Here is a 15,788-nt window from a genome sequence, read left to right as displayed (position 1 = left end):
GGCACACCTCATTATATCTCTGTTACAGCCCAGATTCACAGACCACTACTGAGACAATTACTGCCAGTCTTGCACACATAAGACATCTTCAAGGAAGAAGGTAATTTGAAGCTAAATGGATAAAAAATTTGGAAGACAACACACCACTTTTTATATTAAAAACCCATACACAACAATTACGTCTCAGAATTAGGGAGGTAAAAATTTTTAATCCTACTGGCTGTTACAGACTTACTGCTGGGGTTTCACTGGAGCCTCTCACTCCCTTCACAGCTTGGTTGACAATTGTGCAAGTATAGAGAGGATTTAAGTGTATCTTGATTCATGCTAGTACTTTTCAAAAATAATTATGCACGGGTGTAAGTTTAAGGTAGCTATTCAGCTGGTTGACATTTGTCTGCAACAGTATTTTTCCAAATTAGAGTTCAAACTTACACAAGAGTTACTCTTTAAATTGCATTATGCTTAGTATGTTTTTTGTATTTTTCCATATTAAGAAGATGATACAAAAATATTTCTAAGTATGGCATATTTCCTGGAAATAATATTTATATGTAGGGTATTCACTAAACTTTTTTCTTTTAGTTCCTATGTTTTACTTAAGAACTAAATATATAAAACTGCCTTTTTTTTTTTTTTTTAATTTAGTTGGTCTTGGCTCTGCCACATTAGGAACAGAGACTGGGCAGTACCAAAGTCCACAGCTTGGGTAATTATAGAACCTCAGTTTCCCTGCAGAATATCAGGCAGCAAAGAACCAAGATGCTGATTCTTTATGCTCTTCCCCAAAAGGCAGAAGTGCATTGCAGGGACTTGGGGAAGGAAAGCATTTATTAATTCCTTACTGAATCTATTTATTCTTCTCTCCACTTAAGACAAAATGAAAGAGAACACCAGTCTATGAATAAAAAACAGCCAGCCTGATGAAATATCAGAATTCTTGTAAAAGGATTGGGCTTGTCAAATACATTATTCAGTTGATATAAAATGATGGGCATAATGCAGAAACTTGCCTTAAAGTCTCTTCTGGTTTGTCCTGTAAGAACAGACATAAATGTTTTTCAAACACAAAGAGATCAAATATGCTTATGAAGGTTTAAGTCAGTTTTGGCTCATGAAATAAATATTTAATTTAAGAGGCATAAATCAATACAGAAATTTAAAAGTTAATCTTGACTTGAACAGTGATCGATGGGTATTTTATCTAGAAGCAATGTAACGCTATTACTGTATGAATATAAAAACTATGCTGAATTCTTAAGTTATTTCTGATTTCTGTAGCCTGTCAAAATCTCACATATGATTTCCATCTGGAAGTCCCTGCTTAAGACAGATTTTTTTTGCTCAAATGCAACAGGAACTTGTCAACTGAAATACGTATTACTCATATTTTTGCAACTTAGCTTTCATAACCTTTTAATTCCTCTTGGACACATGACCTGAAAATAAATTTTTTCAGGAGAAAAAGACTCCGATTCTTGGTTCAACATTATTTCAATTCCAAGCTCTAGACTATTTCTGCACTGTTTAAAATCTAATGAAGCAGAGCCAAGACTATATGAATTTCAGCCTGAAGAGTAATAACATGGTATTTGGTTCTTTTGCTCCCCTATCAAAAGATAAAGGCTACAAGATGATCCTATCAAATAAGAAGATTTACCAAAAATAAAAATAGAATTAAGTTCTTATAGCTTGCAACAAATCAAGAACAAAAATAGTTACCACTGAATAATTCTATAGTGTTACCACAAGATATAACTGAAACTGTCCTTGAGAGATTGTAAGTTTTTAAATCAGAGCAAGTCTAAAGAATATTTGCTTTTATCAGAAACACAAACATAAAAGACACGTGACCAAACCAAACATAAGAGACTAAAACACAACAGACTCCACATGCACTTCCTTACCCCTACACAGGGGAGGCTTTCACAGAAGTCTTTCCTCCTGTTACTGTGTGTTAATTTCTTATGTGCCTCCCTCCTAATCGCATTGCACCGCAGGAAACTAATTTTTACATACATACACACACATATGTATACACAGCTATATACACACTAACAAATATTTGCAGCTTCTCAAACTAGACACTGACTCAGCCAACTCAGTCGTGCTAAGAAGGAAACTACTATCTATCCTGACCCCAGTGCATAAATAAAAACTTCACTTTAATACACTTTTCAAAGACTTCAATATACACGGTGCTTCCTAGAAAAGGCTTCAGTTATAGCTGTCTAAGAAACAAGGAAGGCCAAAATTTGACATGTCTGTTTAGTAAGTAGTCAAACATGAAGTAAATCAATAATTAATCACAGCCACCACTGCTACAAACATACAGTGCAAGAATTTTCAAGTCTGTAGACTGCAGCTACATGCTTTATAAAGTGCAAGTAACGTTAAATCATTCAATACTCAAACCTCTATCCACCCTTTAATTTTATAGTATAACACCTCCTATTAGCTATAGAAATGCAGTACATCTGAACAGACAGCAATAAATGTCCTCTAACAAATACTAATAACCTTTCCCTACTTATGGGGAAGCCAGGCAAGCAAAGAGAAGGACTACCATACCGTTTTCTCCTAAATTACTCAAAATTGGATTCAACAGAGTTTTTACAATCTGGTCTACCAGAGGAATGTATGAGTTAATCACACATGCAAACTTTCTGTTCTATATAATTGCAAAGAAAAAAAATCATTCCATTCTCTAAAACAAGATAGACACATTACTTTGTAAGACTTGTTGAAGCTGTGACATATGGAACACTAGGAAAAGGTACTGGAAGACATCAAGCCGATAATTTTAAGACTCTGTTAATACTGCAACGGCCAGATTTTAAAGTTTCTGCCAACTTTGCCAATCGTATCATAAGGAAAAAGGCCAAGACTTCCCAATTAAAATATAGCATCGCTCTTAGGATCTTGGATAGGGATACGAGCATGGCATGACAAATTAAAAGTCTTGGACTCAGAGTATTATTATCAAGACTACAGTTTTACAGTCATTTCTGTGGTAGAAATTGTTTTAGACATGGCCTCCCTTTCGCCCAAGCCAGCTGTGTTTCCAGTGTTCCCTCTCATTGTCGTGGCCAGCTGCTTGTGAACCAACTCAACAGCAGCAGTACACTCATCCTATGCTGGTACAAGTGGGGACAAGTAAACTGGGCAGAGTAGGAATCTGGGGATGGCAATTGTCATGACACTGATAGTTGAATTGCTTAACTATATTGCTTGACTTGATGGACTATACCCAAACAACACATGAAAGTTAGACACAAACACCCGCTCAAAAACCAGGAAAACACAAAATTGCTATTGAAATGCATTTTAGACAACATTAATTCCTGAATTAAAGTTCAGCAAACCAAACTAGAGAACGCTCGCACATTTTCTGAACTCACAACTCTGAAAAGAGACGCCTCTTACAGCTCCTCTGGAAAGGGATCAAATAAAGCAAATCGAATGGGAAAACCACAGGTTCATAGAAGCAAGTCAGTAAACTTATCTTCCTTCAGAGGCAAGAACAAAACCATCCATGACTGCTGCAACTGCTCTGCAAGTTTTCTATAACTTGAGTATGCCTTTTATTAGCTATCCACAGCCTCTTTTACTAAAATGCCACTTGTTCTTTGCCAAGATCTCCTTTTTAAAAGCTTATCAAGATCAAAAAAAGAGACTGGCAAGACTTCAAGTTACCTGCATTCACTGATCACAGCTTAATCATAAGGAAAAAGTGTCTTGACTAGTTTTATTACTTATTGTTGAAATATTTTTATCTTCAGATCTAAAGCATTCTATGAACAGGAACTGATTTTCAAATGAAAAATAGTAAACAAGTAGATGTAAAGAACTTAGTCTTTATACCACAGTAACTGACTACAGTAGCTTCTAAAAAACATTTGTGCAAACCAAGAGGCATAATACTTCTTGGCAATACTGTATGGAATAAATCATTAAGTACTAATTAGTAGTTTTGATGTCGCAATTGTAAAGCCTCTGCAATTTATCAGTTGATACCAACTGATCAAATTAGAGACTCTAGTTATATTCTGCCTAATACTTGTTAGTCTTCTCACATGTCAGTGAATACAAGAGGCTAGTAAGCTGACAATAAAAACACAGCTGTATTAATTTTCACACATTTCCATTCTACCAACAGCTACAGGTCACTGACCATAAAAGCACCAAAGGACTGAAAATAGAAAGTCAGGCAACTCCAGAGGGCAGATTCAAGCAAAAACAACCCCAGGTAAACTAGACTACAAAGTCTAAATTCATCAGCTAATGGATGACAGAAAAATACACAGAATTTCTTTCTCTATTAGTGATTTTATTCCTTGTCTCAAATGTATTCTAATCTGAAAAACCAGATTGTGTTATAAATATCTCCAAATAAAGTAGGAACATCAGTTTCATTGATTCCACAATAAAATTTGCTTGTATTTTCAAATGAGCAAGCTTATGGTTCATACATGAACAGAAGTAGTCAGCTCAGCCTTTGTAGTCTCATACTTTGTTAAATTACTTTTTATATCAAATATTAAACAAAAAAGTCTAAATACTTCACGTTAAATATAACTGAATCTTCAACCTAGAGAAAGGATTGGCTGTATATAGCAATGCTTTTTGCAGACCTTTTTTTTTTTCTAAACTCAGCTCCAGTCAAGAAAAAAAATCCACAAATGAGGAGCTTAGCAATACATTCATCTGTCAAACTAATGTTTTAATTAGCAGTTGTATAAAGCAAAGACATATTATTATAAGTCTCCATGAAAGAATATACCATTGCCATGTGTTTTACACATTAGCTTAATATGTAACTGGTGACTGCTGAATGTTATTGAGTTGAATTGCCTGTATCACAAAAACCTTTTTTTTTTAAGCTTTTAACAAAAGATTTCTCTAAGGAGGGAACCACAAAAAAACCCACAACAACAACAAAACAACCCAACCTATTTTCAAACCACGTTTCCAACACAGAAACATTCACTGACAGCCACTGCTCTAAAACTGAAATCAAACTGATCATATTGTCACTGCTATACTTAAAAATTTAAAACTTAAACTAATGGAATAACAGGTGTTCTCAAGCACTAGTAGAGAGGAAATACACCTGCACTGTCAGCTGGGAGGAGATGGACAAAGCAAAACCAATCATGAACCTCCCAGTAACGAATCACATTTAACTCCTGAGAAAAATTCTTCAACACAGTGACACATGTTAAAGACAGGTAAGTAGTTACTAGGAGTACACAGAACAACGGAAAAAATGTAACATACAAGCTTTAAACACTCACCATCTGAATTGGTTTTTTGTGAAGATCTCTTTCCGTCACTAACTTTTCTTGGTCAGTGACATAAAGGCCTTTTTGTGCCAGTGCTTGTATAACAGCATCATGACCTAGGAGTGGTTTTGCAGCATCACTCTTTAGAATAAGGCTCCCAGCACGACAGTAGAGCTCTGCAGATAGCAGCAAATTAACAACAGGTGGTTTAATGTGTTCCTGGTCATACTGGTCTGTGTAAAAAGGTTCTCGTAGTTCTTCTGGAACATTTTCTACAAAGCAAAAAAAAAAACAAACACCATTACTCAGTATCAGAAAGTGTAGATACGATATTAGTTTTTTTTTTTACATGTATGAACTCAAAATTATGCTAAAGAAAGCATATCCTAGGGAAGGCCAGAGTCTTTACCAGTCATCATGTTACTGGGGAAAACTGCATACAAAGGTATCACTTGACCTATAAATAGAAACTTAAAAAAAATTCAAGGAGAGTTCCACACTGCAAAAGCCACACCAGAAGACCAACCTGTGGTTCGCAGCAGTATTACTTAAAAATTTCCTGGCTTCTCCAAATACATGCCAAAAACATTCTAATTTCCTTTGGCACAACATTACACAGGTCAAATATATAAAGACAGAACAACACCCATTTAAACACAAAAGTAATAAAACAAGAATGGAACAGAATTTAGCACAGAATTATTAAACAGGACAAGATTCACTCAGCTGCCTTCTAGGTTTCATATAAGCAAGAGAAATTTGATTACTATACTACATATTTCAAAGGTCATACATCACAGAATGATGACAATTCAGCAGGTAAATATAAATACATGGTTAATTTACTTGAATTAAAAGAATGAAAAAATAATGGGGGCAGAATCAACTTCCATCTGACAAAATACTGAAATCTTACTTGCTTATTTGTGTTACTGACTTTGCCTCAATATTGTGGTTTTCCCACTTTTTCCATTAACTGGCTTAGCACCCACAGAAAGGTATGCAAGATTCTGTCAAATTTATGCTGAGATTTTAACCCCAAAATTAGCATTCTAAGACAATCTAACAGTTTTTCTACATACTTGACACAACACAATACACGCAGACTATATAATAGTTGTCTACCACAAAAGTAATAATTATAAATTAATTAAATACACGATCAAATGAAATTAAATCACTGGTTAAGTGGAAAATAACTTAAACATGGTTTCAGACTTTGCATTTTTAGATGTAACACACATTTTCCCTGTGAAAGAATTTTACTCTCCATTGTAGCAAAATTAGTTAGGCCAACAGCATTTGTGGGATAAAGAGCATGCGATTATTTTCCTGAGCCCAAATGGAAAAGCCTAATTAATTGCTACAAGGAAAAAACTAATTGGACAACAGTGATGCAACTCTAGGTTCCTATCTCCCCTTTGCATCCAGCTGGGTAAATGGCTGAAGAGACAAGGTTTGAAGCAGAGGGTGGAGTAAAAAGCCTAATGAGGGTGGAGCAGGAGAGAGAGAAAAACCAGAACATGCCATCACAAGATAATGATAGATTATCTTCTTCCTCATGCATACTCTATTGCAGCTCATGTGCTTCCATTATGGGCTTTGGAAGAAGGGCTAGCTGCCTTCTAGCTGTGAAAGGAGACATGCACTATCGAGTACAAAAAGGGAAAGAAACACTAACACATACTTTAAATGTCTTAAGGATGCTAAAAATGGATAGTGCTTCTTATTTACCAGTTCAGAATATCAAGAGAAAGAGAGGCATAGCCTAAAATTTACTTAAACCGGGAGCGTAAATTTGGATAGAAAGCTGACAGCTCTGCTTTAGAATACAGAGCAAAATAAACTGTGTTCAAAAATATTTTGTCCTTTAAAATACGAACCTAATGTGTAACAGCATTACTTTTTTACAAGATAATAACAAAACTACTTTACAATAGATCTACCTATGTCAGGCAATGATATTACCATCTTCTCTTGCCACTTCCCAGCCCTACTTACTCACTCTATAGGACCTCCAGTCATCAAGCACTATAAAGAGCATTTACAATTAAGGAACTCCATGAGCTGCTTTCCCTAGGGATTATGTTTATCTACTTCAATTCTTCCTGTCCTTCTTTCTTTTTCCTGTTTGTCCATACATTGTGTATTTAAATATTCATTATGTCTGAAGTCCCTCATGATCCACCTCAGTACCAGGAGCTCAGTCCTCTTGACTTTATCCTCTAGAATTCCATATACCAACTCTTAAAGCATCTTCATGCTACTTCCTCAAGCTAGAGAGCACTAGAAAACTTCTTTTTAAAATATCTCAATTCACAGGCAGCAGATTTTGCCTTTTATGAAAGCAAAACACACACCCTTTTTGAATCACATGGGAAGTTAGATGGGCAAGGGGCAACACAGAAGAAGAGATAAAGCAATTTGTAATTTCTTTGAGAACCTAAGAAAGCCTCATTCCCTTTTCAAGAGCAGTTCTGCTAAGTATAAACTGAAGTCACATACTCCAGGTTTTAGAATCACTGAAGACAATAACAAATTTGAGCCTGAAGAGAAACCAAAGACAGGAAATAACAAACCCTTTGCCTGTTAATGAGTAAATTTCTGATCTTCTGTATCACTGAAACGGACCCTAAAGTGACAAGATAAGAAGCAATAAATGCATTTATCATGAAAGATGATATCCACTACTGGGGTTTAGTAATAATATGCCTCAATACACTGAAAAAAATGAAAATAATCAAGATTGTAACTATCAAAGGCAAACAGAATTATTTATAAAAGTATATTTCTGCTTCTGAAAAATATAGTAGAAGCAACTTCACTGGTGTTCACAAAAAATAATCTGGAATAGAAACTTATCGCTGTTCATAAAAATAAAACCAGAAATTTATTAGAATTTGCAGAAACAAGGAGCAAGGAAGAGAAACTGTGACTACAGACAATCTTAATTTATAAAAACAAAATATATGAAAGCATACAAATAAGGAATCCCTGCTGCAATAAGATCAGAAGTCTTCACAAAAATTGCCACCAGAGTTCCCTTTGCACAAACAGAAACACATGTACTTTTCCACATTTATAACATGTATCAAACTGTTTGATATCAGAATAAATCTTAATAGAAGTTCCAAATTGTGGGGGTTTTTGTTTGTTTGTTTGAACTAGAACAAAGTGCAGCAGCTAGACATAGAAGAAGCTCTTCTTGTTACAGATCTCAAAGTAACAGCCCTTCCAGGATTGCTATGTGTTGCCGCTGCAGTCCCATGGAGGGCAATTTCAAGGCTACATCCAGTTCTCAGCAGATTATCAAGGCAACCAACAGAGTCAAAAGCTTTTCTTAACAATTTGGGCAGGATTGGAGATTATTAAACATCTCTGTTAAGCACAGAAGAATTTTAACACTAGTTCCCAATATAAGCATTTTAACCATCCCTTTCCTTTACCCAGCTGACAAGAGTCTTTCAAGAATAAACTCCAAGCAAATAAACAGTTTTAAAATAAATACCTGGTTGCACATACTGCTACAAAGTACCATTTGACCTTGAAATTCGTGGCTAAGTACAGCAATTATGTTTGAGAAATGTATTTGGGACACTTGAGTTTGTGAGTCAAACACACAAAATAGAGATGAGACCAAGGAAACTGGGCACATTTCTGCCGGAAAGGTGATCGGAGCACCTAGCCACACACCTACAACACCCAAGGTTTCAGAAACATGGACTTGAATTGTGCAGTCAAGTGACAAAAGGCAGTGGTAACAAGCTGTCCCAAGGGAAATTTCAACTGGAAATAAGTAAAAAAATTCTACACAGCAGGAACAGCTAAGCACAGGCACAGGTTGCCTGGGGAACCAGCTACGTAACCACAATCCACAAGGACTTGAAGAACTTGAGTGGACAAGGCTCTGAGAAACCTCTTCTAAATTCAAAGCCAGCTCTTCTTTGGAGCAGGAGATTAAATGAGATGATCTCCAGAGACTGCTTTCACACTAGTTTTTTCCTAAAGTTGTCAACATAACCACAGGTTCCAATCTTGGAAATATTTTCTTGGTCTAGGTTTAAAAAAAAAAAGTCTTACTTTCTGAAATTTGTAAATATTTAGCTTCATTGATTCTCTTCACAGCTATGTACATATTCAATGGACAGGGAAAAAGAACAAAAAGGAAAGACTACATAGCCCAAAGCAATAACCTGATTTTAAGAATAAGGCTAACTTTGAAACAGTATTTAACTCATCTTCAGGTAATTTTTTCCATAAATTATAATGGCCTCAAAAGCCCTGCAGATGCTCTCTTCTGAGAAAAAACAATTAAACTACTTATTCCAAGCTTTAAAGCAAACTAAGGGTTATTATTTCTCCCCACCATAAGACAGAATCGTAACTTAATTTTCCATTTAAATGGACCATCTTAAAGGGAAGGAAAAATAGTATCTAAATATAATTCATGGCTACAAGCCCTGAATTTACCTTTAAAAGTTGCGTTACAAGCAAAACTCTCTGCAAAGGTGTGAATTACTCCTTGGAGGACAGTATTAATTCCTCATTGGAAAAAATGACTTGTATTACTGTGAAAAGCCTACACTCTATTTAAAAAGAAACTGTTCTTCTGTAAAGTTTCCAGCCTTCCACACAGATGAATACAATCCTTTGAGTTATACACTACTGAGCTTTTCAAGTTTGAGTGAACAATTCCAGATTAATGTTTGCATTAAGGAAGTCCAAAAGCTTAGAAGCCTTTGCCAAAAAGATCTTTTTTCTACTCCTGAAGGATAATATAAATAAGTTATTTCACCATGGGTGTTCTAATTAAATATACATAATTCCTGGGAGTCACAAGGCCAGTTTAAGCCTTAATCTAGTAAACTTCCATCTCTACAAGTTACCAATGTCAATCAAAGACATGAAGGAAAAAACTAACGGTAGAAAAATCAAAATTTAATGCAGAATTATTTCATGAAAATTCTGACTAATACCTTTAACCACTTCCTAGGGCAAACCAGTAGATGAATTCATGCCAGATCTTAATGGACTTAATTACTGGGCAGTAATATATCAGCTAAGATATGAGAAATACCATCTCAGAAGATCATTAGTCCAATCAACTGATTTTAGTAGGACCAACCAAAGTACCAATTTGTCAGCAGCTAGCTTAGAGAGGCAACGCAAAGACATTTTAAAAAATTACCTCTCAAGAACCTAAAATATTTGCTTTTATACTCCAAACTCTTGTGCAAGTTTTTGCTAGTTGCCATACTGAGTAAAAGTAAAGAAATTACTTCTAAACTATAAAGATTGATAGATGGTCTGGCCTGCAACACCCAGTACAACAGATGAGAGTACTTAGCTAAAACTTGTTTCTGTCAGATACACAATGTTCACTTCCTCTCTTCATGATTCTACTAGCAACATCTGCTAACAGCACTAAGTAGCTGCATATGAATTCTGAAAATATTAATCATCAAGAGAAAGCTATTTTTAAGTTTCTGAGTAATGTGTAGTTGCAGATTATGCCATTTGTGATCTATTGCTTCAGTCACATATAAAGGACAAACTTAATGTTTAGAAGGTGAATGGTCTATTTTATTTTGACTGCAGAAACCACAACAATGTTTAGGACAACCACTCAGATGTGCAGCTATTATTTAGTTTTTAGTTTACTCCTGTCAAAAAACCCTCTTGTTAAACCAGTCAAATCTATTACTATAGCAAGATAAAATGTTGTCTAGATAGCAGAGCAGCAACAGATTCAACTCTGCTTTAAAATTGTTCCCATAGTTTTCTGAGAATCATACATAGAGATATTCTTAACTTAGTAATTGAAAATTAGATACAAAGCTGTCCATAAAACAATTTGCTAAGAACACTTGGAGGTCCCCTATCAAATGGGAAGAATGTGTATGTCAAGGTTCAAGAATTAGTATTTTCATTCACACTAGCTGCGGTTCTAGAGAAGCGACTTCAAGATACAAAGGGATTAAAAGTATTTTGGAGGACAAAATTGTAATTCAATATGATTTTAATAAAGAGGTTTGAAATAGGATGCAGTTACACAAGCATAGCTGCAAATCAGTAACATAGAACCATACAATTACAAGATGGGAACAACTGAGTAGGCAGCAGTTCTGCAGAGAAAGATATGGGAGCTACAATGATTCACAGACTGAATGAGTCAACAATTCTAAGCTGATGCAAAAATGACAAACATCATATTCTCTGAATAAATGAGAGTATTACAGGTTGGAAAGATGAAGTAATTTTTCAAGTTTACCCTGTACTGGTAAGGGTTTAGCTGGACTATTAGATCAAGATTTAAGTACAGAATTAATGCAAAACTGACCACAGAAAAAGATACAGGAAAAAAACCCACGAAAACCGCAAAACAGAGTCCACAACTGGCAGAGTCTCGAATATGAAGTTGAAAAACGCCTGTTTTGTCTAAACTGCAGAACAGAGGAGACATTGTTTCTATTATGTGGAAGGTGTTATCAAGCTCACCATTCTCACATTCACTGGGAGTAACACAAGTAATGCGTTTACAATGTAGCAAAAACTACTGACATTATTATGCTGTTCTAAAATCTAGAGATAAATACAGATTCAAACTGACTAGAAGACATACTCTGGAATCTCTATAATTACAGATTTTCAAAAAACAGGCTAAACAAACATCTGTCAGGAGCAATGTATATTTAGCTCAGCCTGTCTTTAGGACAGCAGATGGGTAACAAATTTTCCAGCCACATTTTCTATGACTATAGTAGAGTGAGAAGGCAAATCTTCAAAACAATGACATAGACTTCTGTTGTTTCAGAAGTTTTTAAAAAGACAAAGGATGCAACATAAAGACCTTTTAAAAATTACTCATGAAGAAGGTCATGCTATATTTTTAAGTCGAAGCATATCATAACAATACAGCTCAACCACTTCTTTGGAAAGCTGTTTTTCTATAGTGAAACAGTTAACTTCCAGTATTGGGACAGCACTCCCTCTTTTATACTTCACACTTACTGTTAGTTTTTTCCCCTTTCAGTTACTGTAACTTGTGTCGTTTAAATAATTGTATTACTACAAAACCTGACTCTCCTAACACTGATGTGTTTTCCTGCAGCAAAATATCAAGGCACAAAATCAAAAGCTCCCTCAACAGCTAAATATAAATGGTGTCTTCAATAAGTTGTTTGGTTTTTTTTTAATTCTTCATATAAGATGCCTTCAACATAACTGTTACTCTCTTAAGACTCCTTACTAGTAAGACAACTTACTTTGACTTTCCTGTGTTGCAGGCCAGACTCTATTCTTACAGCTCCACTGAGGACAACAGCAATATACAACTGGTCTCTCAGCTTTTGGATGTAGATATCAATCATCAAACAGCAAAAGCCACTACTAACTGTTAACAAACAAGACCTATTTGAAAGCCTTTTTTTAAGAATGTAATATATGTCCACTGAAAGGTGTGTCCATTTGATATGTGAAGATTTCTATTTCTGCAATGGATACATGATTGCAACAACTTACTTTTTTTAAATTAAAATTAATGGCATTAATTTATTTCAGAGAGGGCAGGGAAAAAAAATCCTTCACTTCCCCTCTCTACTTCAGGAATTACAACTTTTTGGGGATAAGAAATAAAATGCAGCACCCATTAACAAACTAATTATCCCTCATAATTCCTTTGTACAAATGCACACAGCAATAGCAAGAAGACACAAGTGAGGTCGTGATCCACTCCAAAGAACTAAAACAAGTAATTTAACAAATCCAAACTTCCTTCCTTCGTGGAAAAAGGTGAAGGTCAGTTCTCCTCCTTTGCTCCAAGTATAAAGGAAGTGTCTGTATTGCAGACATGGAAGTCCTGTATACTGTTTTTCCCTACTTCAGCCACAAACTCTTCTTTGAGGCTACTAGTGATACTAACCTAGTGGAAGAACTGAGAGGTCAGAAACACTACTATTGTGTACAATTACCTCTCTTCCTAGTATTACATTATGCCAGTATTTGGAGGGCAGATGTAGCTATTATCTTCTCTAATCATGTTTGATTCGTGCATCTTGGAACTACCCCAATAATGGAAAAAAAAAAAGAAAAAAAGAAAAAAAGTTTGGTTTGGATCACCTTCTAGAGAAAGTAGCAGAAAAGTATCCTACAAGTAGCTTACACATCCAATAGAAACTCAACCAATATAAGTCAAGACATTTCAACTACAGATCAAGTATTTGTGAAACACCAGCAGAAAAAGGCTTTCAGGTCAGAATGCTGGGTTATATAACTGCACAAGCATTGTACACCTAGAACCCCATGAGTAGAACCTATAGAACCAAGCTACCTAAAAATACAACCATCTCTTTAAATGTTGAATCAAGTACTTACTTCCAAGAATTTTCACTACTACTGCTTCACCTCTCATGTCTGCATAGCTAACAAAGCCATGCATAAAAATATTATGTACTTGATCAGATTTCACAAAGCAAAGCAAGCAGAACTTATTGACAAATCTTCATGTGGAAAGAGTATTTAGATCTTTTTTACTTTTTAGAGTGATGATCATGCACTTCATTTCAATAGTTAGTAACCTTACTGAAATTTCACTAGGTTCAACCACTTTGAAAGTAGCTTAGGCATACCTTTAACCCTGTTCCAATACCTAGCAATGTCCCTAAATAAAAAAGGTGCAAAATTCCAGAAAAAGGAACCTTTTCCTGTTGTTCTAGGAATAGGGGTAAAAATACCAATGCCCTAGAATAGAGATAGAAGTGTTGACAGTTAGTAATACCTATCTCATCTTCCCAAGAAAAATCCTACTTTTATTCAACAGAAAAATAAATGATACAACTACATTTAAAACAAGAAACCAAACAAACCAGCTTGGTAAATTCTAAAAATGCTTCCCTCAGAAGACCTCTGTAAACCTGCTATTCCTCAAGATCCTGCCATATTTCCGGCAGAGAGTAAGAGGTCTGGTATTCCTCAAGGCCCAGGTTCTCAAAGACAGAGCAGTAATGCCTTTCAAAGGCATTACAATCAATTCCATTTACGTTTACTGAGAAGGAGAGCCTTCAGTATTGTGCAGGCCAAAATCTGGCATTAAATGCTCTTTATCCTGAAAACCTTCTTACTGCTTAACCACTCAAATGGCCACAGGCTACTGTCACATATGTCAGAACTAACAGCACACATCCATTTCCATTGCTAGCCCCCAATTCAGCTCTTAAACAACATTAGGAAAATTGACGAGACAACAAACAAACGTGGATTGCTGTTGTTTTTTCACATTCTAGAAGTGTGACCCAAGAAATAAAACCAAAACTATTTACTGAGTTCAGTCCCTCAAATAAAATTATATTAGCTGCAATACACAAAATTTACTCACTAATGGAAACAGCAGTACTACTACAAAAAGGTTACAGGCAATAAAAGGAAAACAAAAGAAGACCAAAACGACTCACACGTTGTAAGAGAACGTAAAGGTGAGGGAACAGACCAAAATATTTTCCTACGCACCTCCTACCCCCCTTCCCAGCTCCTCAGGAAAAGGCTCGCACGTCCTCAGGAGCGAAGCAACCAAGCAGGAACCAGCATCAAAGAAAGGGATGAAGAAGACGCCACCTACCTGTCCCAAAGGCTTTGGCCACCAGCCAGGCGAGATTACAGGCGATTTTTGCCCGGGAGAAATCATAATGGTCAAAGGGTTTGATGGCAGGGACAATGAAAGTCTTCTTCATCTCCTTGGCGTCTGCGGCATCCCCCATCTTCTCACAGGACCCCTGACAACCGGGAACTTACATGGTTCTTCCTTCTCCTCCCGCGGCCGGGAGAGGCGTCTGTAAATACGCCGGCAGCAGCTGAGGGCAAAGCTGAACCCAGCTGTCCGTAAAGGGCTAACGCCGCCTCTCGCCTTCCTCTGCACAGGAATGTGGCAGAGCCCGAGTGTCCTCTTCGTCTTCCTCCTCGCTCTTTGTCTCAATTCACTCACGCCGCCGACCCCCACCCTCCGAAAAACGGCCTCCGGCGGCACCAGCCGCCCCTTCCCCGCGGAGACCCTCTGGCCAGGGCTGGGCTCCCCAGGCCGCCGCGGCCGCCAGCCCTGCGGCCCAGGGCGGGAGCGGCCGGCAAGGCGGCGGGAGCGGCCGGCAAGGCCGCCGCAGCGGCCGGGACGCGGCCCTTCCCGGCCCCAGCGAAGGCTCCGAGATGTCAAAACGCCGGGACCGGCCCTAAAACGCCGCGCAGCCCGTCGCGCCGCCTCGCCTCCCCGGCGGCCTAGAGCGGCCCGGGAGCGCTGCCAGCTCCCCCGCCGCTGCCCCGCGCCCGGGCGCTGCCCCGGCCGCCCCCGGCCCCGCGCTCCGGCTCCTCAGCCGCTGCCGCTGCGGCTCCCACCGCGGCTGCCGCACTGGATGGGCGAGACGCAGCTGCGCATGCGCCGGGGCTGCGAGCGCCGCCGCCTCCCCGCCCGGGCGGGGCCGGCTCCGGGGGCCGCCCTCCGGTCACGTGGCCGCCCCGGCG

The 15,788-nt window shown here is 37.6% G+C and overlaps 1 protein-coding gene across 4 annotated transcripts in view; it reads right to left on the bottom strand.

Moving 5' to 3' along the window:
- Nucleotides 1-15,617, bottom strand: part of CAMSAP2 (calmodulin regulated spectrin associated protein family member 2) — a 79,242-nt gene extending 63,625 nt beyond the window's left edge. For 2 of the 4 annotated variants that reach the window (XM_051625018.1, XM_051625020.1), the window contains exons 1-2: nt 14,899-15,617; nt 5,298-5,557 (exon numbers count right to left, since the gene is read on the bottom strand). In XM_051625018.1, coding sequence (XP_051480978.1) covers nt 5,298-5,557; nt 14,899-15,037 — 399 coding nt within the window. In that variant the 5' untranslated portion in view covers nt 15,038-15,617. The remainder of the gene's footprint in view (nt 1-5,297; nt 5,558-14,898) is intronic. The other 2 variants (XM_051625019.1, XM_051625021.1) reach the window with 1 other exon arrangement.
- Nucleotides 15,618-15,788: the final 171 nt, after the last annotated feature.

This window comes from Apus apus, chromosome 7 (assembly GCF_020740795.1).
Source record: "Apus apus isolate bApuApu2 chromosome 7, bApuApu2.pri.cur, whole genome shotgun sequence".
Classification (NCBI taxonomy): Eukaryota; Metazoa; Chordata; class Aves; order Apodiformes; family Apodidae; genus Apus; species Apus apus.
The sequence above is the reverse complement of the archived record's forward strand: the minus strand, read 5'-3'. Positions and strand labels throughout refer to the sequence as shown.